Raw genomic sequence first — 26,277 nt, 5'->3', positions numbered from 1 at the left:
AAAAAAAAAAAGACTCCTGCTAGAGTATTTGAGACCTCTGGCATAATTACACAACAATTAGAGGAAAACTGTGTTTAATCACACAATGATCTTGTGTCTGTAATGATTTTACCAATATTAGTTACAGATATGTTTTTGGAGAACACACAGGACTGGAAAGAATTATGACTTACAACATAGTTTAGATCATTAGATGAAGACAATACCATAGTTGGTAGGGCGATATGTATCATAAATGTCTATCCTATATATTTATCTATATGGATTCTACTGTGATGTCGAAAAACCAATAGCTGAACCACGTTACAGCAATGTGTACGTCATTTGGACAATGTTTTTTGTTCTGATCTTCCACGTTATGTTCATTTTGCACTAAAATGTTCTTAATAAAAGGAGAAAATAGTCAGTGCTCTTCATTTCTGTCAAGTATTTAATTTACACATAAATAGGCTTTACTGTGTGATTATTTCATTTAGACTAATCTACTTAATAAATTACCAGAAAACATGCTATATTGTGATATTATATTGTTATATGAAATGACCGATTTCGGGATAGAAGATTTTGGTCATATCGTCCACCTCTACATAATTTAGCTCATTTGCTGAAGACACTACTATAGTAGGTCTGGAATCAAGATGGTGAAGCAGTAAATCAGACTATTCTGTACCTCAACAGTAATGTGAACTTTAGTTTTTACACGAAAGCTATTACCAGTTCTTCTGCCACTTTTTTTCAGTCAACTTTCATTGACACCATGGCATGTGCTGCTGGAGCCAGGGCTTGACCTGTGCTCTGCTGCCTGTTGCTCCCTTTCTAATGTGAAAGTGAAGGTGCATCTCTTGGCCGGGCCAGGCCAAGCAGGTCAAGAGAGGAAGGAGGGCTTGAGTTAAAAAAAAGAAAAAAGAAAACCCACCCTGGGAGAGTAGATGCTGCTGGATTGAGGGGAGGGAGATGAGGTTCAGGTTTCAGCTGACAGGGGGTCTGGGGGAAGGACTGGTATTTTGGAATATACGAAGATCCGTACAAGGCACAGTGGACATAAAACCACGGTACTTGCCCTGACGCATTGGGTGCAGAGTACCAGCTGGGGCCCCGCGTTGGATTCCACTTAGATCTTGGAGGGTTTGGCTGCATGGTGCTATAAGTCTTTGGGAACACAGGCTTAACACACTACTGACTGAAAGCTTGGTCTCATCCACCTCTTCACTTCTCACCCAAGCTACTGCATGTCTAATATTTAGACATGTTCAGCTTTGTGGACTCAAGGACTGTTCTGCTACTTGTAGCATCCCAGGTTGTTTTACTATCCGTGGTCAGATGTCAGGACGACCGTAAGTTGCAATGTTTTTTTCTTTTTACTTGCAAAAATGTGGATTGTCATTCTGTGTATATGACTTCTTGTTGCCTTCCTACTCTTCTCTACCTGATGTCTCAGAAGAAAGGTGGAAGGTAAATCAAATGCCAGTGGTGTCAAATCAAGAGCATGAAGAGCACAACTCTGTTAGGCTGGGATGTATCTTATTTTTGTGCTATGGCCAGTATCATTACATGCTTTTCACAGTTATGTAGTTAGCTGTTTCTGATGATGTGAGTGCATAATGTCAAGCAGGCCACCAATGGTCTTCCCAAATAAGCCAGTCCATTTCTCTCTGTAGGATAGGTGAGGCTGTCAAGGCACAACTGTGTGGGATGGAGGACCAGGTGAACAAGTGTCCGTTTGTCCTCACCTGGGTCCTGCTGCTCAGCCTTTCCTGCTGTGTTTGCTCTTACCCTAGTGCTAGTTTTCAGCAACAAATCTGCTTTTAATCAAGCTCATTGATGCCTTAAATGCCTTTTGGATTACCTTGTTTCTACCATTATGTAGCAGAAATACTTGTCTGTAGATTGTCAGACAAATCAGGATTTTTAGTCTTGATAAAATTGAATGTTAGATTAACTGTTTTAAGACGTAAAACAAATGTGTTCACCTCACCCACAGGATTTCTGCTGGAGCAGGTTCAGAAGTTTTCATGATGTGAAGTGACAGGGTCAGACAGTGCTTGACCCCAGGCTTGCAGGCTCAAAGGGTAGTGGGAAGGGAGCAGGACAGAGGACAAGGGTGCACAGCAGGGAGTCAACAGATGACAGACACATAGTTGTATTTATAGCAAGACAGAATTCACTTAATGCTCCCAAACTCCTCTCTTATAGTATTAATCAGCTTTTAGTTTTACATTAAACCCAAAATTGTAATAAAACAAGTTGATGTTAGTTAGTAGAAGTGAACCTCCTTGTCACATGTATGTGCTAAGTATCACTTTCACAAAGAAGCTTCAAAAACAAACACCAGCGGTTAAGAGACCCAGCCCTATGCTGTATACATTAAACAAATCACCCATTCTTAATTCCCCAAAGTGTTTGCACTGGCGCTTGACACAGCTATGGGATCCAGATGGAGACTTTTAGAAGGAGCCAGTGTTTACTTAAGGCAGCAGCTTGTCAATTGGGCACAGTATCCCTGTAAGAGAGGTTCATTCATACGAGCAGGAGAGCAGGCCTGCAGGTTAAATATACTCAGCCCACGACGTGAAATACCTCAACCGCAGCTTCTGACACAACTGGTAACTGAGGCTCTTGTTGACATTACATTTTACGCTGCTATAAAATTCTTCATACGATAACTTGGGGAGCAGTTTCTTGTCTGCTTGATGAGTTATTTTTAAAAGTTGTAAATTATGGTCCACAGCTACTGATTTGTACCAGAGTATTTATTTTTGGGTCAAACCACCACCTGTTCCAGAGCATCAGAGGAACAAGGCCACTTACTTCTATTATGCAGTCACACTCATGTGTTTTATCGTGTTGTGCTGTTTTTTTTCACTTTTTGTGTACTTTGCACTTCAGAGGTTTTATTTGATACAGGATAACTTTTATCTTTGTCCTTCCTCCTTAATTCACTAACCACTCCTCCTCCATCTTACCCCCATACTGCCATTACTCCTCCTACTTCCTTGCCGTGCCCCTTGACCCCCTTTCATCCTCATACTTCCACTTCCCTCTTTCTGCTTTACCAACCCTCAATACTGTATAAACCCCAAATACCCTTCCCTTTCTAATTCTCTCCTGAACATCCTCTCTGTCTTCCTCCTCTGTCCACCTGCCACGCGCCCCCTGCTGGCCCCTGCAGAGGAGGCAGGTGGCTGCATCCAGGATGGCCAGCAGTATAATGATAAGGATGTGTGGAAGCCCGAGCCGTGTCGTATCTGTGTGTGCGACAGCGGAGCGGTTCTGTGCGATGAGATAATCTGCGAGGAGATGAAAGAATGTGCCAACCCTCTCATCCCATCTGGAGAGTGCTGTCCCATCTGCCCTGCTGATGCCAGTGCCCCCATTGGTTGTAATTTATTTATTCACCTACCCATAAATAAATTACTCTTTTAGCTTGCATTTATCTCACCCTGGCCAACACTTTTGAATGGGGAGCTGCCTCAGGAGCCAGATATTCTGCCTAATCAGTGATGCAGCAGTCACTGATTGTAGACTCTTGATTTGATTTTAATAGCTTTGGCTGCTCTTAAAACATTTTAGTTTTATGATTTGCAATTAGGCGATAACATTAATGATGTTCCCCATTCGAAAGTGGCCCTCTACGTGTTTGGTTTTGATGGAGACCAGACAAGCAACATTATCAGGATCGTCTCATTCCCTCTGAGGGAATTGGATGGATCCTGAGATGTTGTTGTCTGGTTCTCACCTAAACCTGTAGAGACGCCTTCTGCTCTTTTTAACTCATGACTACGATAATGCCTATGTTCATACTGAGCCTCAACTCAATGATTACTTGACTACTTACACAAAATGAAGGTTTCTTCAGAGAGGGACCAAAGTTTTCTTAACATTTTTGGCCTCACATGAAGACTACACATGCACCTGTCAATGGTTTAAGGCCTTGTAAAAAAGTCTAAATATACCTCCTGTTATATGTGAATTACAATGATTTGACTGATTGATCTAATACTAAGCAGTTAAAGAGACAATACAGTTGTGTTTTAATATTTTAAAAAATATTTTTTTTTCAAATCACAACTTTTAATGACATCTGAGTGCCTGTTCAGTAATGCATCACCATGGCCATCAGAAATAGAGTCTAATACCACTTAAATAAAAGTTTATTACCTCAAATTTGGTATAAATACACATCTTATACACAAAATAAGCTTACTGGCATTGGCTGCCATGCTTTATTCAATAAGCTAAGCTTGGCTGTTACAGCTTGCTTACCTTTTACTAGCTTTCACATTTTGCTTTATTGATTGCATCTAAATACTTAATTCTCATCTTCTGATCCGTGCTTTCTTCTGCTTCATCCCTCTTGGAACTTTTCACCATTAATATAATCTAGATGGGTCCTTTGCCTTTGGGGTTTGGTGAATGGTGTTTGATCACTTTAGCATCATTAGATTTCCTTGCAGGTCTCCTTTTCTAAGAACCATAAAACTAGGATTCAATCAATCAAGTGTCTGAAATGTTTAAACTGTACTTGTGCACTTTTAATGTTTTGCTCTTCCTTCCCTCCCCCTTCACACATCCATCTGCAACATCAGAAACGATTGGTGCTAAGGTGAGGCAGTGGGTTGCGTGGGAACATACTGGTATCCATTCATTCCACAAGTTACAAAATAACCTCTCTTGTACAACCAGCAGTTTTAAGTAGTTTGTTTCTAAGTAAACTTTTTCAGGTCACTGATATCACTTCTCTCTGTTATCAATCAGGGCCAGAAAGGTGAACCAGGAGACATTGCAGATGTAAGTATGACTCCTTTGTACGAGTGATTTTGATCCAATAAACAAACAAACCTGTGGCTTTTATTTGGGGGGGGGGGGGGATTTGAAATGGCCAACACTGTCAATTCACACAAAACACATCTTTCTCGGGTTCTAACTTTGCTGATTTTCTCTCTCGACTTGGCGTTCTTCTTAAACTCTGAAAAAAATGTAGCATTTGTATTTATTCATTGATTATCCCACCTTTCCGCATTTTCCCGCTGATAAGAGGCTAACTACAATGTCCAACAATACCCTCATTGAACTTTCTATTACATTAGGAAAAACCCTGCATTCCTTGGACATAATGAACCCAATCAAATCCTCTTACATGCTCTCAGCAACTTTGCTGCAAGTGCACATGACAGGTGAATAAAGTCAGGCAAACCAGAGGTTAAGGAGAGGTGATGTTTTTAACAAAACTTCAAACTGTCAAATGAAATCCTCATCAGATTGTGTTTTTAGCGTGATGTCCACCTCCTACAAAGCTGGAATGTTCTTCTCTATTTTTAGCTGTTCAGAGACTGGTGCGACCGGACACAACATGAAAGATTGGTCTGGTAATGAAGCGTCATTGACAAAAGCTTTCTTTTCATCTTTGTACAGGTTGTAGGACCAAAAGGACCACCAGGCCCTATGGTAAATATTACACATTTGTACTGGATTTATTGAGATTTTTAAACATAAGGGGAACTTGTTTGTTTATTATATTCATTCTACGCTTATCCAGGCATTGTTGTTAATTGTTAGACAATAATTGCCCTGAGCTTTATCCATCCTGGGAATCTTACTGAGACAAATATCTTTGTTTTTCCAGGGCCCCTCAGGTGAGCAGGGAGCACGCGGAGAAGCTGGCGCTAAGGGCGATAAGGTAAAAAACAACACTCTGTAACGGAAAAACACCACTCCACCAATCTACTCAGTACATCATTCAGAAGAAATTGTCTCATTAATCTGTGATTTTAGCATCAGACTGCCAAATAAAAACCATTCTGATCATTATAATAACTGCAGCTAGTTTGAGATTGCTGTGTTATTAATGTTAAAGTGTAGGAACATGCAAATCTAAACATCATGCAACAGAAATGAGAGTAGACATCGATGAAACTCACCTGAAATATTCTTAAGTGATCCAAATGAACTTAGAAGAAATCACGCTCTCTCTTTTTCTCATAGGGAAATGTAGGGCCTCGTGGCAGAGATGGTGAGCCCGGCACCCCCGGAAACCCCGGACCCGCCGGCCCACCTGGACCACCAGGACTCGGAGGGGTAAGTCTCGGAGGAATTCTGTAACACATGACATGAACAACAGTTTAATACCAGATATAAGTCCCAAGATACTCCTGTATCATTAGGGGTGTCACGATTCGATTAAACGTTTGATTTCAAGGTCACAATTCGATTGAGTCTTCGATTCAAGAGGTCTGTTGGTGATGGCGTGATTAGACTATCACGTCTTGAGTTGTAAAGGTCAACAGAACGTCAGTTTTATGCCCTGAAAAAGGATCCTGCTTTAGTTGTTGATAAAATTGAGAGGTCATTTTCGCTAGAACCCTGCATATAACACATCGCACGGTGATAGGAATGTTTGGCTAAACATTTAAAACAGAGGTATAAATCTATAGCAATGAGTTAACGGTAAATCACAAGCTTCATCAGCCAACAGCTGAAAAAATGAGGCCAAAATGAGTCAATACATTTGTTTTTTAATTCAAAGAAGAAAGAGAAGAAGAATGTGGAGGCACATTACAGATCTAATGTCCAAAATCGACTGTTGAGTCCTTTATGCTTTCACAGAAACATTGAGGGTGAAAACGGTGCACTACTTTAGCAGGCAAATGCATTCTTTCTTATTTCTATCATGGTAACTGAACTATTTACATTTAAGTCATTCAGTTAATGCCGTTCACTTGCTGCTGCATGTTATTATGACCCACTTTGCTCCATCAGCTCAGGTAGGATAAACTACAGTCACTAACCCTCATTCTCTGTCTGTTTTGTGTTTTTACAGAACTTTGCTGCTCAGATGGCTGGAGGCTTTGATGAGAAGGCCGGAGGCGCTCAGATGGGTGTGATGCAGGGACCCATGGTAAATAATGCTGTGTACAGTCAATACATCTATTGAGTAGAGTGTCATCAGTTCATCTCTCACAATGACAGAACCTCTTTACATACATTCGTCTCAGAGTTACTGCTGAAGAGAAGTGACCAGTAGTGACTGCAATGCTGCCACCTTGTGGTCCAGTCGTTTCACTCCAACATGGAGATATCAAGCTATCTATTTAATTCATTTGTCACACTATGTGGTCTTGTGTTTTTCTTTCAGGGTCCTATGGGTCCTCGTGGTCCCCCCGGACCTAGTGGAGCTCCTGTAAGTACATTCATTAACAGCACTACAGCATTATGTGACTGGTCATTATAATCAAGCAGTTACTGCAGAGAAGGATTGATGGCATGAATGAATAAATACATTGCTTTGTCATTTGTACCTTTTAGGGCCCACAAGGTTTCCAAGGTGGGCCTGGAGAGGCTGGAGAGCCTGGACCAGCTGTAAGTATTAACATATGTCCCAGAATGCATCTGTCTGGCCAACGGACTGATTTCATATGGTTCTGCTCACATTTGCTGTAGTTTAAACAGTATCATCAGCATATTTAAGTTAATCGCTGTTTGTATATATCTTTATAGCTACACATTTAGTTCAACAGCTGGACAGTATAAAGGCAGTGTTTGTGTTTTGCAGCACAACAGTTTTTGGAGCAATTAGATAATTGTCACGATTATTCTTTTTTTAATAACAGGGATCAGTTGGACCTCGTGGGCCACCTGGACCTTCTGGAAAACCTGGAAGCGATGTAAGTGTCAGGGCATTTTTATTTCCAACATGTCTAATTTTTTTCATGTTATTGCTTTCTATTTTTCATATTATTTTTGGGCATTTAAGTTCCATTTTACTTTGGATTTTCTGATTGTGTTTTTGTCCCTTTTAAAGCATGTAAAGCACTTTGTGACTTTGTTTTGAAAAATGCTGTACAGTAAAAATAAAATGTATGATTATTATATTTGTACGAATCCCACAGTGCATTAAACACAAGTGCAAAACCTACACTAAGTCAAGGTCAAGGTTCAAAGAAAACCACAGTTTTCTATGAACAGAGTTTCAGAATATAAAGTTGTTCCTTATTTTCTTATGTCCCAAGTTACAATATTACTATTTGTTTTTATGACCTCACTATTATTTCACAATAATGTCAGTCCAACATGTAAACATTTATTTATAAGGTCCCCTACGCTCTTAACCAAATGTACCACCAGGGGGCACTCTCTATTTCCCCACAATACTGACTTTATAAAACACAGGCTGCATGAACATGTTTCCTCTACAGTAAAATACGGTGTTGCTTAACTTTATCAGACAGCTACTGTGCACTGCTTTAAAAAAAAAAATCCACTTCCTGTTTGTTTCCAGGGTGAGGCTGGCAAACCTGGAAAAGCTGGTGAGCGTGGACCTGCAGGGCCTCAGGTGACTAACTCCACAGTTACACCACAAAGTCAAGAGAAGAAAATAGAAATAAAGTTCCTTGTGTAAACAATTTGTGTTGCTGTATTTCAGGGAGCTCGTGGATTCCCTGGAACTCCTGGACTTCCTGGAATCAAAGGACACAGAGTGAGTGTTTCGTCCTTCACAAAGCAGAATAACTCAAGTTAATTGATTGCATCTGAGGACTGGATGATGTGTGAGGTCCTGATGGGTCCTGTTGTGTGTCTCTGTAGGGTCATCCTGGTCTGGATGGAGCTAAGGGAGAAACTGGTGCCGCAGGAGCCAAGGTAACACCAGCATGTGCATCTTTTTGTTATAAAAGAACCAGATTCTAACTGTTGAGCAATTGTTTCCATTGTTTTCCGTTTTCCCTTCTTCTAATCTTCCGGATTTCTGTTCCCATCAGGGTGAGTCTGGTACTTCCGGAGAGAACGGCGCCCCTGGACCCATGGTGAGTCTCCAGTGCTTTATCTGCTCTTTCATAATATTTCACACATGAAAATAGTAACAGAATCGGATTCTAGGAAGGATGAATAAAAGGTTCCACAATAATCGAGATAAACTGACCAATTGTATGTTCTGTCGTAGGGCCCACGTGGTCTGCCTGGTGAGAGGGGACGTTCTGGAGCTGCTGGATCTGCAGTGAGTAACAAACTCATGTCTGCTTCAATCCACAGAGCATTAACGTTTTTATAGTTTTCTGTACCATGTTCCAAACTTCACAAAACATCTCTTTATTGCACCACTGACAACCTTTCTTTTTACTCTTCAGGGTGCCCGTGGAAATGATGGCTTGCCCGGTCCCGCTGGTCCACCTGTGAGTATCATAGTTCCCACTATACGTCCGTTCATCCTATTGATTTTTCCTTTTGTAATGTTGTTTAGGATGCTTTATAATATTATGGCCTTTGATAACACAGCAACAAAGTGACGAGACATGAACCCTAACCTGCAAATTTGTGTTCTGTTTACAGGGACCTGTTGGTCCTGCTGGAGCGCCCGGTTTCCCAGGATCTCCAGGATCCAAGGTTTGTGCGGATTAAATGATCATGAATTAGTATTTTTCTGTGTCAGAAGTTTATGTGGTAATATAAAGCAATACAAGCCTGGTGAGTGTCACTTAGGTTCTACTTTATCACTCGGTAAAGTGAGTGAAAGTAAAGTAAAGTACTCTCAGACAGTTGATCTGTCTTTATTCAGTTTGGTAAACTGGATTAAAAACCCCTCCTATATGCCTGGTTCTTGTGGTTTCTGTGTTTCTCACATAAATGTTAGACTTCAGTAGTATATTCTACAAACTACTAAGAAAGAAAATGATGCATTAATAATCATAATCAGTTAACTTACTTAGAATAAAGGTAATTGTCCTTAAATACATTTGGGAATAGAGAACAGGTGCAAAACACTATGAAGGCACACAAGCTGGATTCACAGATAAATGATCTCTACCTGTTAACGGTGACTTACTTGTGTCCTTTCAGGGAGAAGCTGGTCCTACTGGAGCCCGTGGATCTGAAGGAGCGCAGGGACCCCGCGGAGAGGCCGGTACCCCAGGATCTCCCGGACCCTCTGGGGCATCGGTTCGTTTGTTATCCTGATCATCCAGATTCTGATTTACTCATACAACAGTACCATTCTGTTTGTTATTTGTTTATTTATTGTGGACAAAATGTGATGCACTGCCTCTTCTCTGTAGGGAAACCCCGGTACTGATGGTATTCCTGGAGCCAAAGGATCTGCTGTAAGTCCACTCTCTATTCATACTGTTAGAGACCTCCGTAATCTTGTGTTTCTTTATAATTCACAATATTAATGTTTTACTTTATTCTGATATTTTGTGTTTTCTTTTTTCCGTGTAGGGTGCTTCTGGTATTGCTGGTGCTCCTGGATTCCCTGGCCCTCGTGGCCCACCTGGACCACAGGGAGCTACAGGACCTCTGGGGCCAAAGGGACAGTCTGTAAGTCACTTTGGAATAATCTAAACCTCTATGAAACCTTCATACTTGTTCATGCTACGAATATTTACGGTTGTGGCTTCCTTCTTCCGTGCCATGTTTAGGGAGACCCTGGTCTTCCTGGATTCAAAGGCGAAACTGGACCCAAGGGAGAGCTTGTGAGTTGTTTTGTCTTTATTTCAGTCATTTTTAATTTTATTTCATGCCATAACCACTGAAATGCATCTTTTAGAATAAGACTACAGAGAAGATTTACTTACATATCTCGATTTTTTCCAGGGCGCTGTTGGTCCCCAAGGTGGTCCTGGCCCTGCTGGTGAAGAAGGAAAGAGAGGTGCAAGAGGAGAGCCTGGAACTGCTGGACCACTCGGACCTCCAGGAGAGAGAGTAAGTCATCAGGATGCACAATAACATCGGAAAAAAAGGAACTTCATGAATTAGTTGTTTGCTATTTTATGTACTTATCGAATTGTTCTCTGACTCTTTCCAGGGAGCTCCTGGTAACCGTGGTTTCCCAGGTCAGGATGGTCTTGCTGGTGCTAAGGTGGGTCACCATGAACATACTTGATCCGCGCACTGCAGCACCAGACAGATGCTGTTATGGTCATCAAAAGGGCTGCCATATGTCTACCAGATTGATATTGAACTGACTGATATCATATATTCCTCAGGGTGCTCCTGGTGAACGTGGTGTTCCTGGTGCTGCTGGGCCCAAAGGTGCTGGTGGAGACCCTGGACGCACAGGAGAGTCTGGCCTCCCCGGAGCCAGAGTGAGTCAGAAGAGACAGACTGTGTTTAACACGCGAAATCTCAGTCACTAACCACATGTTTGTGATGTTTAGTGCAGTGGCTTTGATCGGATTGATTTTATTAGGTTTGAGATTGGTCCCACCTCTTGAAGGATGCTGATGATATCTAAAATGTGTGTGCCTTCTATAGGGTCTTACCGGTCGTCCCGGAGATGCTGGTCCCCAAGGCAAAGTTGGACCCTCTGTGAGTATATATTTATATTAATATTAAGTGTCGCTTAATATCATACTTTTGTTTGCAGTGTGTGTTGCAATGTTTAAGTTCTGAAATTACACAAGGCATTTAAACTATCACAAGCAAAAAATCATCACATCATCACCAGTAGCAGTTTGAATTGTTATGATCCATATATAACAGCGAAATGCACAAAAAAGTGATAATGTGGTTTATATATCTACTGAAATGTATATACACTCAGTTACCTTTTTCCGATTTACCTTCCCTCACATATAAGACAAGGAAAAAGCATCATATAAAGGGTAAAAATGTAAACAAATGCACAAGCTTTAGTGTGATTTGCAGAGGTCCACAGATAACACTATGAAAATGTCTTTATCTTTGTCTGTTTTCAAAAAGAGCTTAAGGCAGCAGTCGCTACATTAAAGCTTAAATGCCCTAAATGGCTGGGGACTCTTTAGACTGATGGAATAAATGTCTTGGGACCATTTAGTAGTTAGGGTCTTTGATTAGTCCTGAGTGTTTTCTTGGCTGTAAATGTCACTGATAATAATACATGCAGTTTTCAAATGCAGACAACGTGATAGTAAACATATATTTTAAATACTATCTGTTGAGTGTCAGGGCTCCTCTTCTCAAGCTTCAAATAGCTTATCAGGGAAATCCATTCCACATATTTCCATTATGTTTTATGATTGTACTTGTATTTTAACTGTTTAGTGAATAAACTGAAACTGAACTGAAAAAACAAATAGAGCAGCTGATGCAAAGTGGCTTCCAAGCAGCATTTGAAACAAAACATCACTGACAAAAATACTGCATGTGTGCTTAAGAAGACACAGGAAATATCAAACACACTTTAAGAAAATTGTGCATCTTAGTATATAAACACATGTTTCAACTCCACAATATCAATATCTGTGTTCTGATTTCTTACCTTGCGCCTTTGACAGGGTGCTTCTGGTGAGGACGGTCGCCCCGGCCCACCCGGCCCTCAGGGAGCGCGTGGACAGCCAGGAGTGATGGGATTCCCTGGACCAAAGGGAGCAAATGTGAGTTTTTAAGAGTAGAGTAGGACCACTAGGGGTGTCTTTATGTGGCATAAAGAAAACTTGATCATAAACAGTCTAAATATCACAAGATCTACCACTGTTGGACTATGGATCATTTACTGTGACTTCTCTTCAACAGGGTGAATCTGGAAAGACAGGAGAGAAAGGTCTTGTGGGCCGCCCTGGTCTGAGAGTGAGTACATTTCCTCGATAAATACATAAATGTCATCATTTCCCTATGTAGAGATCAATTCGTAATTGAAATACTCCTCTCTGAACAGGGTCTGTCTGGAAAAGATGGTGAGACTGGTTCTTCTGGACCTCCTGGCCCTGCTGTGAGTATTTCAGTGCAATTACATCGTGTTTACACAGTTTTCACTTTGCTTTTCGGTTCCTTGACTGATCAACTGTGTTTGGGTCTATTACAGGGACCTGCAGGAGAGAGAGGAGAGCAAGGACAGCCTGGACCCTCTGGTTTCCAGGTGAGTTTATTTAATCATCAAACTCCAGTTCAAATGTTGGACATTCAATTGATCAGCAGACTTATGGATTATGACCTATTCTATATCTCCAGATATCATGTTATTAATCCCTTTAATGTGTACAGGGTCTGCCTGGACCATCTGGTTCCCCAGGAGAGGCTGGAAAACCTGGAGACCAGGTGAGTGAGACCTACTAACAAACCTGTTATTTGGGATTTGTTGAATCCTTAAGTCTGACTCCTCAAAGTAGCCAATTTCAGAGCTTGTTTACCACCTTCATATCAAACCACTCCTGAAAATAACTGCAAATGTAGAAATAAAGGGAGTGAAAGACTAAAACAGTCTCTGGCTGTAGTAACAAGAAGAAGCCACTTTAATATCCCAGTGCAACTGGCTGTTAAACACAGTCATTAATCCTGGGCATTGTTATTAACCCTCCTGTGCATCACTAAGGACTTTTTTGTTTTTTAATGTCTATTTAGTTTTTTCAGTCATTTTTGACTGTGTTATGAAAATGGCATACATTTTGGAAAGGGTGTGAGCTTTTTTCTCTTGGATTTTGGAAGTTTAATCTCTGTGCAGCCAAAATACAAACACTCAGCCCCTAAAAGTCAAAATAATGTCCCACTGAAACCCAATAAATCCACAATTTTAAACCCACAGCCATTACATATAGCATAAAAACATGCATGCTATTGTATTATAGCCCTGGATTCAAAATGTAAGTTTTTACTAGAATGAGCCATTCTCTTATGCAAATATATACTATTTTGCAGGCTTCCTCCATTAGGGAGTGCATCAAAATCTTTCATCAAAAAAAGTATACAGAAAATAATTACATTTTTGTAAGTTGATTTTTTCCTTCATAAACAACGGTGGCATTTTGTAAACAAACTGGTATTCAAAGGGTTAAAATTCTGAAGATTAATTAATGAATATTTGGTATTTATGATCACGACATAAGTTGTTTGAAAGATAAAAACCCAGCGAAAGTGGAAATCAAAATAACATATCATTTCATGGCAGTTTTTTTTGACAGTTCTCAAAAGACCTCAGGGCACAAGGGTTCAAATTTTACATTACATTTATAGTTAAATATCTATCAAGCCTGCAAACATAAACTGGGCATCAAATCTTCTGCCAGTTAGATGTTACAGCTTTATTATCATAGCAGGCTCTATTCTCAGTTCTCAGACAGGAAATCAAACAAAAACTCTATACGGTGAAGATCAGTAAAAGCCTCGTTGCTTACTCCTAAATGTTTTTTTTGCGCCCTGATAAACAATGAAAACTCATCATAAGTTTTACCATGCAGAACTCGATGTGTGTAACTGTGTCTTTTCTCTGTGCAGGGTGTTTCTGGAGAGGGTGGAGCTCCTGGTGCTGTTGGACCCAGAGTGAGTATTCATGTTAAAGCTTCCCCTCTTAATATCCAGTTCTTTCCAAACAAAGAGTACTACACACAGTCAATTATGACCTGTGCTGCTGTGTCACGGTTCATCCAGGAATATTACATCTAATAGACATTGTTGGTTTCACACATAAATACCTCAATTTGATCATTTTGGTACAGCAAAGGACCCAACAAGCACTCTTTACATCACACGTGTGAGTAAGTACTGCCATTTCTTGTCTCTCCTGTTGACTCAGTGTCTTTTTGTCTCCTGACAGGGTGAACGTGGTTTCCCTGGTGAGAGGGGTGGCGCTGGAGCTCAGGGTCTTCAGGGACCTCGTGGACTTCCTGGAACACCTGGAAGTGATGGACCAAAGGTCAGTAGATGACTTTGACACAGGCTTTTAGATTCAAATGGTTTCTTACAGGTACAGCTTAAAAGACTGCACATAAATCTGAGGCCACTAGATTCATGTTTGTGATTCCAGAAGAAAATATCAAAACATTTCCAAAAGCCTGTTTTTATGACGGTCGTTCCAGAATAATTCATTTGCTTCTTTAATGAGGAAATTAACACACAGTATTATTATTAATATTTCTGAATTCCTTGATTCTCTGCTGGTTGCCTGGCAACCAGACAACAAGACTCAAGGAAGTTGCACCCGGCCAAGAAACAGGGTAGATGCTAGATAGTACCCACCAAAGGAGTCACTTCTTACGACCCTAGCATCAACACATAAGTTAGCCGCTAGCTAACACAAGTTATGAAGGTTTAAGGTTAGGTTAAAAGACAGGGTTAAAGCTACATCGTGTCACTTACAAGGTTATGTAACTTATAGGCTTTATTTAGATCTATTTTAGGCTTTTTACAATATTTGTAGATATTTTTGGCCGTAAAAAGAGGGCCACTATGTCCACGCTCAGGGCCAGTTAATTCATAGGAAACTAGTAGACATGAAAGACATTATTAACTGACACGTTGTCTCCCCATTCTAATTTAGGGAGCCATTGGACCAGGTGGTTCTCCTGGATCCCAGGGACCCCCCGGCCTGCAGGGTATGCCTGGAGAGAGAGGAACTGGTGGCATCTCAGGACCCAAGGGAGACAGAGTGAGTACTGGATTCAAAATGGACTTTTATTTTAACATTATGGATTATTTCTAATGAATTAAATGATATATATATGGACCAAATGTAATGAACAGAGGCCTTGTGGTTTTTATGCATGATTAACTTTCTACTTTGTCCAACAGGGTGACGGCGGACAGAAGGGACCTGAGGGAGCTCCTGGAAAGGATGGTAGTAGAGTGAGTTCAAAATAAATTCTTTGGACTCAAGAGGTTTTGACAGTCATAAAACAAAAAAACATAACATTCAATCACACCCAAACTCTAGTCCCTATAACTTATAACTAACACAGACTTTTCCTTCCTCAGGGTTTGACTGGTCCCATTGGTCCTCCTGGCCCATCTGGACCCAACGGTGCCAAGGTAAGAATAACAGTGTTACCCTTTGAAATATTAAATTAAGTCAAAGGTTAGTTTGATGGACTTACTGGTTTTCTTCTACCCAGGGTGAGACTGGAACCTCTGGCCCTACTGGTGCTGCTGGTGCTCGTGGTGCTCCCGTAAGTACCTCTTTTGTGTCATGTGCACAGTAGGCAGTATATACCACAAGTAGATCAGCTGTTGTGGTGCGTGAAACAAGGAAGACTCTTCTCATTTAAAAAGGAAAGAAAATGTTCCCTGTAAACCGTGGTGTAAAGAGGTCTTTCTAATCTCAAACGCAATAGCATCATCTAACCAGGACAGATGATGCTGCTGCTCACAAATTAATAACATCACAATAACGAAGCAGAATCTGTACAGTGTAGAGACATTGCTAGTGACTGATAAAGTTGGACCTGACTGAGAATTTGCTTTCCTCTAAAAAACGCTTACATTCATAATTGGACGCTTCTGCTCAGTTCCAGAGGAGAAAAGAAAGGGTCAGCTGTGATATGGAAGAGGTCAAACATGAAACTCACCCCCCCCCCCCATTTTTTTAATTGAATTTTCAGATCAAAGAAAAGAAAGTGCAACAGTTGTACAGTGTGTCAGTACATCTGCCTTAAAGTAAAGAAACAGGAACCAAAACAAAAATAACCAAACATAAATCCTGCTATCCCTCCCAACAACCCAGAAACCAACTAAATAACTGAACAAAATATAACATAAGTAGATACATAAGGTACAATGAAACCGAATAGAGTAAGAGTAAGCTAGGTAAGGTAATTCAAGAAAAAGAGGAGGAAAAAAGAGAAATATATGAAACTTTTTATTTTGTTGTCCATTATAGCACAATCTCTAGAATATCCTGATTTGTTTTCTATGTCTGATGAATGAAGCCTTCAGTAAAGTTGCTTTAAAACCAGGTGTTTTATTTTGTGAATACTTCCGATTATGCCATATAACTGTGGTTATATGGAGTTGTTTCTTCTTTCCTGTCAAAAGATAGCTGGGCATACAAATGGAGTAGGATTGTGTTTATTACCTGCCACTTCAGCGACACTGGTATTTAGTTGAAATCAAAATGAAGGCCAGGTTCACAAATGGGTGTTGTCCGAGCAAGGGTGCCATAAACACAGTGTCAAAGAATCATTTTTAAAATAGCTGAGAATAAAAGCAGCATAAATATCGTACCTTAAGTGTCTTCTGTCCTCTTGCAGGGTGACCGAGGTGAGGGCGGTCCTCCTGGGCCTGCTGGCTTTGCTGGACCTCCTGTAAGTAACCTCACCACAATACCTTTTGTTCAAATTAAATGTTTTAACTATTATTATAATATGACTGTTCTGGTTAAAATATCCAGGGTGCAGATGGTCAGCCTGGTGCCAAGGGAGAGCTTGGTGAGTCTGGACAGAAGGGAGAGGGTGGTGCTCCTGGACCTCAGGGACCCTCTGGAGCTCCTGGACCTGTGGTGGGTACTTCTGTTCTTTATAAAATAAAGTCCTAGAACCAGATCTATATGTCTTAGGTCACATTTCTTGATCTTTACGGTCACTGTTGTTCGAAATCAACATGATTAATTGTTGTAACTCACTTTTTTAGGGACCAACTGGTGTATCTGGACTTAAAGGAGCACGTGGTGCTCAGGGAGCTCCTGTAAGTAACTTATCTCATAAATAATCCTTCGCACAACACTTTACGCATTACAATACATATCCTGTACACTGATTGGAAAACTAAATCATTGATTTATTCATTAATCAGCTGACTGATTTAAAGGTCTTTTTTCCATGTGTGTGTTTTTTTCATTATTATAAAGTCGATCAAGGCGCTATATAAATACTGTGACATCATCAGAAAAGCACACAGCCCGTATTCAGAAACTGAGCCTGAAATGAGCCGTCAGGACTTCTCTACAGTTATGTCACAAATATATTATGGTATTGGTAGAAAGTGCAGATACAGTCATTCCTCCAACTGCAATGACGTCGCAGAGATGCAGAGAGTGCAGATGCAGATGACTCAGAAACCCAGACCAATCAGAACAGGCTGAGCTTTTTCAGGAGGAGGGCTTAAAGAGACAGGCATTAACAGAGCGTTTCAGACAGACAGAGATATATATTCAGACAGACAGTTTGAGAGAATAATATATTTTTTTAGCATTAAAGCATGTTACCATGTTCATGTAGAAACCACAAACACAAGTATGAACCTCAAAATGAGCATGGTATGAGACCTTTAAGAGCTAAGAGAAGGAATGTAATGTAGTTTAGTTATAAGCCAATTGACAATTAATCCAATTGCCAATGCATTAGTCATTTAAATCAATTTTGAAGCAAAAATATCAAACATTCACAAATTCTCTGGTTCAGTCATTTTGAGCATTGGCCTTTTCACCGGTCAAATCAAGCCATTTGACTTTATAGGTAATTGAGAATAGATAAAATAATCAGCAGATTAACTGATGGTGGAAATAATCATCAGTTGAACCCTTAAGGGAACGTATAAACATAAACAGACAAACAAAACATTAGCACAAAATCTGAGGTAATACAGACAGTGAATAAAATTGTTGCCAGTCATGTCGACATAAGCTTATTTACAATAAAAAGTATTATATTTTGATCGACAAGCTAGTCTCTCTAACGAAGTGAGCTCAGACAATAAGAAGCAGAGAGGCCTGTGATTGAGGTCAGGTGACATTATTTTTATGATCTAATATCTCATACTGTACATTGTGTCATTGGGCTTCACAGCAGCAGACCCAAGCTAGATCAGCTCTAGCAACAGATCGTTTCACAGCAAATATTGACTTCTCATCGCAGGAAAAACCCAGATGTTATAAAAAAATAACATTTTATTCAGGTGTCTCATTGCGCCAGCATGCACAAAACCAAAACCAAAGCAGCTAAATGGAATTCAGCCATCACTCATTTTTATTTACACCTGTGCTTTTCCTACTGCGAGATGTCAAAACGCCTTTAAGATTCAGAGCTATTCTTTTAAATAGTAGCTTAATGCTGCACATTCACAAAATCATAAAAGTTATTTGTATTCATTTTGGGTTACTCATGAAGAGACAGTAGTTCTTAGGCCGTAGACGGGATCACTGTGAATTGAGGCAAAGGATTTATATTTGCTGAATCCTTCCTGATAATCTCATAATGAACCTTAGTTTTTGATGATGACAGTGATAGATATATTTCACAGGTCCAGAAGCTGGCTATGTTTATGTTTAATGAACTCTTTTCCTCTTTGACAGGGTGCTACTGGTTTCCCTGGTGCTGCCGGCAGAGTTGGATCTTCTGGCCCTAATGTGAGTGTTTCATCACTTTATCAGATTCCTAGAAGGGAAATGAATTTACTGAAATCAGTCTAAAATGATTTGTGTACTTCTTTATTGTATTTCTGCTCTAACCCAGTGAAATTCTCTCTCTTCCCATCAAAGGGTAACCCTGGCTCTTCTGGCCCTGCTGGTCCTGCTGGTAAAGATGGACCAAAGGGTGCTCGTGGTGATGCCGGCCTCCCAGGAAGACAGGGAGACGCTGGGCTTCGTGGACCTGCTGGCACACAAGGAGAGAAGGGAGAGTCTGGAGAGGATGGACCACCTGTGAGTTTGACTTTTCACCTCACAAGAACACAAAAGCACCTAAGCCAACGTCAAGCATCAATAATCTGCTATTTTAGCCTGATATTCACAAATAAACATAACGAAAGCTGCACCTGACTGACGTGAGAAAACGGTTGTCTTTCCTGACTCTGTAGGGTGTCGATGGGCCCTCAGGTCCTATGGGTCTGGCCGGATCTCGTGGTATTGTTGGTTTGCCTGGTCAGCGTGGAGAGAGAGGCTTCGCTGGTCTCCCTGGACCTTCTGTACGTTCTTTCCTCAATATATATATATATTTTTTTTAGCATTGTGTTAGCTTCCATGTAAGATGTGTGAAAATGTGATGAGGGCCATCTATATGATTTCCAAGATCTGACTTTTTACACTAATTGTCTCAATTATGTCTTTATATTGCTGTACTTTTGCCCTGAGTTAGAGGTTTATTATTGTTTGTTATATCTGAATTTCCACGTGAGTCTATTGCTTAGTGAATCCACACACAATATTGATCCTTCAATGTCAAATGAGCTACTGAACTCTAATAATATTTCCTCTATGTTTAGGGAGAGCCTGGTAAACAAGGAGCTTCTGGTTCTTCTGGCGACCGTGGACCACCTGGACCTGTAGGACCCCCTGGACTCACTGGACCTTCTGGAGAGACTGGAAGAGAGGTCAGGACAACAGAATAATAACAACAACGTGATGCATCCCTCTTATGCCTGCAGGAACAGGGATTGTATTTAAACCAGCTGAAATTGCCCACATTTACAATACACTAAGGAAATAGTACTCATCCTGAGCTGTCAAACCCAATTCCTGCCGAATCATTTAAAAACATGTTTCTGTATTTCAGGGTACCCCTGGATCAGATGGACCTCCTGGTAGAGACGGATCTACTGGAGTCAAGGTGAGTGACTCTGAAAAAGCAAATCACACATTTTGATGAAAGTCTGCTAGATCTGCTAATTTGCAGAAGGTGTTGTTCCCCTGAGTGCTTACCTTGTGACCTCCTGCAGGGAGAGCGAGGTAACACCGGTCCCGCTGGTGCCCCTGGAGCTCCTGGTGCCCCTGGAGGCCCCGGATCTGTCGGACCTCTCGGCAAGCAGGGAGACAGAGGAGAGGGTGTAAGTAACATGACATACTGTAGGGACCACATGCAAAGGCACAGTGTCAGGCACTGACCCATATTTTTGATGTTAACATGAGGAACACTGTTTCTTTCTTCAGGGCGCTCAAGGACCTGCAGGACCCCCTGGAGCTGCTGGTGCTAGAGGAATGGCTGTGAGTATCATCATCTCTAACGGCAACATATTCATCAAGTTTTTTTTAAGTTTTATTCAGGTAATTAAAAGTGTGTCATGTATGCATTTTATTTTAATACATGTTAAACCTTTACTCCAGGGACCCCAAGGACCACGTGGAGACAAGGGAGAGTCTGGTGAGACTGGAGAGAGGGGACAGAAGGGTCACCGTGGCTTCACTGGTCTGCAGGGTCTTCCTGGACCTCCTGTAAGTAATCCACATGGAATTGCTCATCCCTGCAGGAACACTTTAAATCGTACTTCCCTCCCTGCCCTTTGTCTGCTCCAACATCTAATCCGCCCTCATCCTAACAGGGTTCTTCTGGAGATTCTGGATCTGCCGGACCTGCCGGACCAAGCGGACCTAAGGTGAGAAAACTGAGCAAAAGAGAATAAAAACTCTTATTACTATTCCATCCTGCAGCCTTAACACCCAAGATATGTGATGGTAATGAAGGGCACAGGTTAGTCTTCTTGTAATTCTCAAATCACCTGACGAAGACGGGGACAAGAAAGGCCACGTGCTTTAATTACCCACGGCTGCGATAAGATGAGCAGCTGAGGCATTTTGTAATTACTCTCTGCAGAGAAAAGAGACAGGCGGACAGGAGGGACCGTGATTTGTGAAACCACTCCTGCTGAGATCAGAAATGGACTTCACTATCTATTCTAGATAAGCCAAGCACTGCCTGATAAGGAAAATTAAGAGAAATGACACTAGACAAATTTTCTTCAAGCATAATAAGGGACAGGGTCTTGAGGTGATTGGGGTAATAGAGGAACTGCTGGCACATTCGAATTGCTTAATCAGATTCTTTTTTCTAATTCAGACTGCGTGATGTATCTAAAACAAAAAAAAAAAGACAGCACTGCTCTACACTTTGAACAGAAAGCACAAGTTCTGTAAATGAAGTAGTGTTTCAGATTAACGGAAACATGTGAGCATCCACTGGCATTGACTTCAACACTCACCGTTTCTGTAGGGACCATCTGGATCAGCCGGACCTGCTGGCAAAGACGGATCAAATGGACAGCCTGGCCCCATTGGACCCCCTGGACCTCGTGGACGTTCTGGAGAAAGTGGTCCTTCTGTAAGACGTCCTTCAAATAAAATAAAATCCACAAGCCCACATACTGTTCTGTCCCGCTAAAGCTGATTGTGCCTTTTCTCTCCTTCAGGGTCCTCCTGGTAACGCTGGACCCCCTGGCCCTCCTGGTCCTCCTGGCCCCGGCATCGACATGTCTGCCTTCGCCGGTCTGGGTCAGACTGAGAAGTCTCCAGATCCTCTCAGATACATGAGAGCCGATGAGGCCTCCAGCTCCCTGAGGGCACACGATGTGGAGGTCGACTCCACACTCAAGTCCCTTAACAATCAGATTGAGAACCTGCGCAGCCCCGACGGCAGCCAGAAGAACCCTGGCCGCACCTGCAGAGACCTGAAACTGTGCCACCCTGAGTGGAAGAGCGGTAAGTAGGGCAAGGGAAGGTTGATTTTTGCCTTAGAAAATGGTTAATGCATTATAGCAAATTATTCATTATTATCTTGTAGGTAATTTTTTCTAAAATACCTCAAAATGCTTTTATTACAGCCTGGTTTGAAAACGTATTAACCTGGGAAAAAACTAGACTATTCTTTACCTACCATCGTAGCACTGAAGTCTTTAAAGTGTGACTGTGCTTGATTGACATTTTGTATTAATTACCTTAATATAAATAGGAGAAATAAAATCAAAGACTGGAAAAAATCATGCTGCTTTCAGTTTCAGATCACAGAGGTAGTTGCAGCTTCTCTAATAATGAGCTGAGAATTCAGATTGTTTTTGTTAAAAATAAGGATGGCTGCAGCGGTGAGGGAGAGTCAGACAGACAGCTCTTAAATGTAGCTACCATTATACCTTCTCCTCTCAATTTAATGATGATAATAATGATTCCTTGCACCTGAATAAGGTCAGGCCAAAAGTATTTTTTCTTGGTACGGGGGACCAAGACAGGGATGTTATTGCCACTGTGAACAAGATAAGCCTTTTCTTATATTTAACAAACATACAGCAAAATTCTGATACCTTGATGACCTTGTTTAAGGTCTGGTTTCCCCCCAAAAAGGGCAGGTACAATGCTGCTGTCAGATTTTTTGATATCCTGCTATATTCTATCTATTTTAAGTTGGCATTCCTTCCAAACACATATTTGATTTGGTCTGGTTTGGGGAATTTAGCAGGTTTACCATATATTTCTAGAATAAAAACAAGACTTCTTTCCATATTAACCCACGTTTCTAATCTATCCAGGTAACTACTGGGTCGATCCCAACATTGGCAGCATAGCCGATGCCATCAAGGTCTTCTGTAACATGGAGACTGGAGAGACCTGCGTCTCCCCGAGCATCGCCGAGGTACCAAAGAAGAACTGGTGGACCAGCAAGAGCAAGGACCGCAAACACGTCTGGTTTGGAGAGACCATGAATGGAGGATTCCACGTGAGTGCACTTTTACAGTACAACTCTTGAGGTCATTTCTTTGTCTTGAAGTAAAACCAAAGGATCCTAAACATGAGAGCTGCTAATGAATTCCCCGACACTGTCTTCTGGCCACACAGTTCAACTACGCTGAGGACGGCCCCGTTGCCAACTCTGCCAGTATCCAGCTGAACTTCTTGAGGCTTCTGTCCAGTGAAGCATCCCAGAATCTCACTTACCACTGCAAGAACAGTGTTGCCTACATGGACCAGGCCACAGGCAACCTGAAGAAGGCTTTGAAGCTGCAGGGCTCCAACGAAGTGGAGCTCCGTGCAGAGGGCACCAGTCGCTTCACATACAACGTATTGGAGGATGGCTGCAAGGTGAGGACAGACAGAAAAAAATAACCTCCCTTAAGTTGAATACATGTATGATTGGCATTCTTAACACGTTTCTCTACTCTCACCCAACAGAAACATACAGACCGGTGGGGCAAGACTGTCTTTGAGTACAAAACACAGAAAACCTCCCGTCTGCCAATCGTGGACATTGCTCCCATGGACATCGGAGGAGCGGATCAGGAGTTTGGAGTGGAAGTAGGCGCAGTCTGCTTCTTGTAAAGTGGAATATCACAATGGCCCCCCAAAAAACACAGGAAATACATAAACTCAACCATGAAACATTACACACAACACTTCCACAATAAAGAAGACTGGAAATTATAAAAGAAAATTGATACTTTTTCTCTCACAACGAAGTGCTCTCCAAGCTGTACTCCCTGGATGTTAGCACTGAAGGGCACCGGCAATATCCGTACACCACACCAGCATTCTCTGTCAACCCGCTTCCTTGAGATCCAGTCATGTTTCCCATGGCCCACTGTTGACGGGAATGAGTCAGAGCCAGGAGGAAGAGGGACCAAGCGAACAAGTTATGGAGAACAGAAACATGACTTGATGTCACTTATTTATTGTCTAACCTGAATGGGCAGAGTTGAGGTAGGACTGGACGGGTTTACTTTGTAAGTAAGACAAGCCCCCTTTCCACTACAGAACAGCCGCACAGCCTCTGTCCCAGTCCTACTCCACCTCCCTCCCTGTTTCCCTCCCGACACAAAAATACGGCATTTTGAATCAGTGTAGACCAAAATAAATCAGTAAAATCAAATCCAGGTGCTCCAGGCCTGTCCATCATGAGCGGGAGTAAAACCTTTACTGTGTATTATAAAACCTTGGTTCTATTGTTGTAAAAGTCTGTGTTTATAAACAACCAGATGGTTTTTATATATATTTCCACATTATGTGCGTACATGTGTCTTTATGCACACCAACACTTTTGGGAAAGTGAGGTTACATTTGGGATGTATGTTTCAATGTCCTGTACCCCTTGACTGCCCATCAGAGGAAGGCCCAGTTCTCATCAGGAAAAAAAAAAGAAAAGAATTTGAGGGAAATTTGTTTTGCCTTTTTTTATTGTAGTCATCCAGATTGTTTAAAGCTACCTCACGCTGAAAAACAAAGTGAAAATGTTGAGTTCAAAATCTGAGCTGACCAAAAATTAGCTTTCAGGTGGATTTGGGGCTGAATGGCCATCTTTGCTTTGGGTTGCTCTCTCTTCAGAAGGTGCTACGAGTTCTGTAATTCAGTCCCCCCCTCCCCGGCCCTAATTCCCACTAGCCTCACACCACACACTCACACTCCACCCTGGAGGAGGGGTGCAGTCGGGTTAAGACAGGGGACACAGGGGCTACTTGTAAAGCCTCCTCTGGCGCCCAAAAAAGCTTAACGCAGGGACTCAGAGGACGGTCGCTCAAAAACAACCAGGGTGGGTTGTCTCTGTGTGTGTGAGGGCGTGTACATTTTTTGAATTAATTTTATTATGATCATTTTTGTTTTTATTTTGTTACACTTCTAATTGATGTAAATTGGAAAATAAAAGGAAAACCGAATTAAGAATGAAGTGGATTTTTAATTGAGTTTTGAATAAAAACAGAAATGGCGTGGGGACGTTTTTTCTTCTTTCAACTGAACCATTCATGTGTTTGTTTTCTTTTTTTGTTTTATTTCATGAGGTCAGTTACTCTTGACTGTGATTGCATAATCCGTGTGTGTGTGAGAGTGTGTGAAAGTTTAAGACTGTGATGCAAGTGTGTATTTTCATATGAGAGAATCTCATAACAACAGGAACAAAAGTACTGTATTTGTTCTGCGGTGTCAGGGTGGGGCTGGGCGGAGATGGCTCCTGTTTGTCTGAACTAATAGGCATAAATAAAGAACATTTTGTTGACTGGAATCAAGTATTTTGTAGAGTAATGATGCGTCTTGTACTGTGGCCAGTTTCCTCTCCGGTCTGTCCTGAGTAATAAAAGCTTGACTTAAGCCTTCACAGTGACATATTCTTATTTAAAATATAATGTAACATTACGGATCCAAAAGAAACATTGAATCCATATGAAGATAAAACTGAGGCCTTGACAAAAAATATGAAAAAGAATCAAAAGCCATTATAGTAAGGATTGGGAAAAAACTAAATTAGCTGACATTTTAACAAAGTCAGAGTCTGTTTAGAGGTCTCAAAGAGTACCACTGCACATGTGAAAAACAGTTGTATAAATTCATGAAGCTCCAGAAGGAGCCGCCTAAAGTGATTGAGTCAATGTTAAAGGGGTTAAAGACCACAAGTTTGAAAATCTTGGGTTGTGAAGTTAGAAAGAACCAAGCTTAAACCAAACCTCTGCAGCAGCTCAACCCACAGGTTGGCGGTTCAGTTGCATTGTTTGTGGGTAATGTAGGTGCTAGGTTTTGACGTGGAAGGAAAATGCGTAAAATAAAGATTTAACAATTGATATTTCCCAAAAGTAGCTTTTATGTGCATTGCATTTTGAAAGAATTGGCCAGGTTTAGTATTCTGTCTGCTGTGAGTGTACTTTATTCTGACATTATAGACTAAAAACCTGCTCAAAATCAATACATAGTCTGGATTTGCACATAGTGGATATCTCTGCCTCCTTGAAAACTGTCCATTGAGAGTCAGACATTGTTACAGTGTAAAGTGTAATCATTAAAGTCCCACATAGAAGTTTTGAGGTACTTGTACTTTACTTGAATAATTCATTTTATACTTCTACCCCACTGCATTTAAGAGGAAATATTGTACTTTTTAATCCACTACATTTATTTGGTAACTTTATTAGCCCACAATCATTTTGCAGTTA

At 41.2% G+C, this 26,277-nt stretch overlaps 1 protein-coding gene across 2 annotated transcripts; it reads left to right on the top strand.

The window, feature by feature from the left end:
• The first annotated feature begins 1,062 nt into the window (after window positions 1–1,062).
• Window positions 1,063–25,018, top strand: col2a1a (collagen, type II, alpha 1a). Of its 2 annotated transcripts, XM_083920268.1 has the most exons (54): window positions 1,063–1,334; window positions 3,170–3,376; window positions 4,587–4,603; window positions 4,756–4,788; window positions 5,413–5,445; window positions 5,624–5,677; window positions 5,983–6,075; window positions 6,818–6,895; window positions 7,133–7,177; window positions 7,303–7,356; window positions 7,608–7,661; window positions 8,276–8,329; window positions 8,420–8,473; window positions 8,581–8,634; window positions 8,754–8,798; window positions 8,936–8,989; window positions 9,120–9,164; window positions 9,322–9,375; window positions 9,829–9,927; window positions 10,044–10,088; window positions 10,207–10,305; window positions 10,407–10,460; window positions 10,582–10,689; window positions 10,793–10,846; window positions 10,974–11,072; window positions 11,242–11,295; window positions 12,243–12,341; window positions 12,481–12,534; window positions 12,623–12,676; window positions 12,770–12,823; window positions 12,949–13,002; window positions 14,176–14,220; window positions 14,495–14,593; window positions 15,218–15,325; window positions 15,469–15,522; window positions 15,652–15,705; window positions 15,789–15,842; window positions 16,923–16,976; window positions 17,063–17,170; window positions 17,302–17,355; window positions 18,962–19,015; window positions 19,148–19,309; window positions 19,465–19,572; window positions 19,870–19,977; window positions 20,160–20,213; window positions 20,323–20,430; window positions 20,534–20,587; window positions 20,708–20,815; window positions 20,923–20,976; window positions 21,591–21,698; window positions 21,787–22,075; window positions 22,897–23,084; window positions 23,204–23,446; window positions 23,537–25,018. In XM_083920268.1, exons 1-54 carry the CDS (start codon window positions 1,247–1,249, stop codon window positions 23,681–23,683), a joined length of 4,458 nt encoding a protein of 1,485 aa, XP_083776394.1. In that variant the 5' UTR covers window positions 1,063–1,246; the 3' UTR covers window positions 23,684–25,018. The 2 variants fall into 2 exon arrangements, with proteins under 2 accessions (XP_083776394.1, XP_083776395.1); XM_083920269.1 differs by lacking the exon at window positions 3,170–3,376.
• Window positions 25,019–26,277: the final 1,259 nt, after the last annotated feature.

This window comes from Echiichthys vipera (genome assembly GCF_963691815.1).
Source record: "Echiichthys vipera genome assembly, chromosome: 9".
Classification (NCBI taxonomy): domain Eukaryota; kingdom Metazoa; phylum Chordata; class Actinopteri; order Perciformes; family Trachinidae; genus Echiichthys; species Echiichthys vipera.
This window is presented reverse-complemented; position numbering and strand designations above follow the sequence as displayed.

Excerpts from the sequence above, each read along its gene's own strand:
- col2a1a (XM_083920268.1), top strand. The coding sequence starts at position 1,247 with ATGTTCAGCTTTGTGGACTCAAGGACTGTTCTGCTACTTGTAGCATCC. Across the intron at positions 8,474-8,580 it reads CTGGAATCAAAGGACACAGA|GGTCATCCTGGTCTGGATGG; the intron begins GTGAGTGTTTCG and ends GTGTCTCTGTAG. Across the intron at positions 9,376-9,828 it reads CAGGATCTCCAGGATCCAAG|GGAGAAGCTGGTCCTACTGG; the intron begins GTTTGTGCGGAT and ends GTGTCCTTTCAG.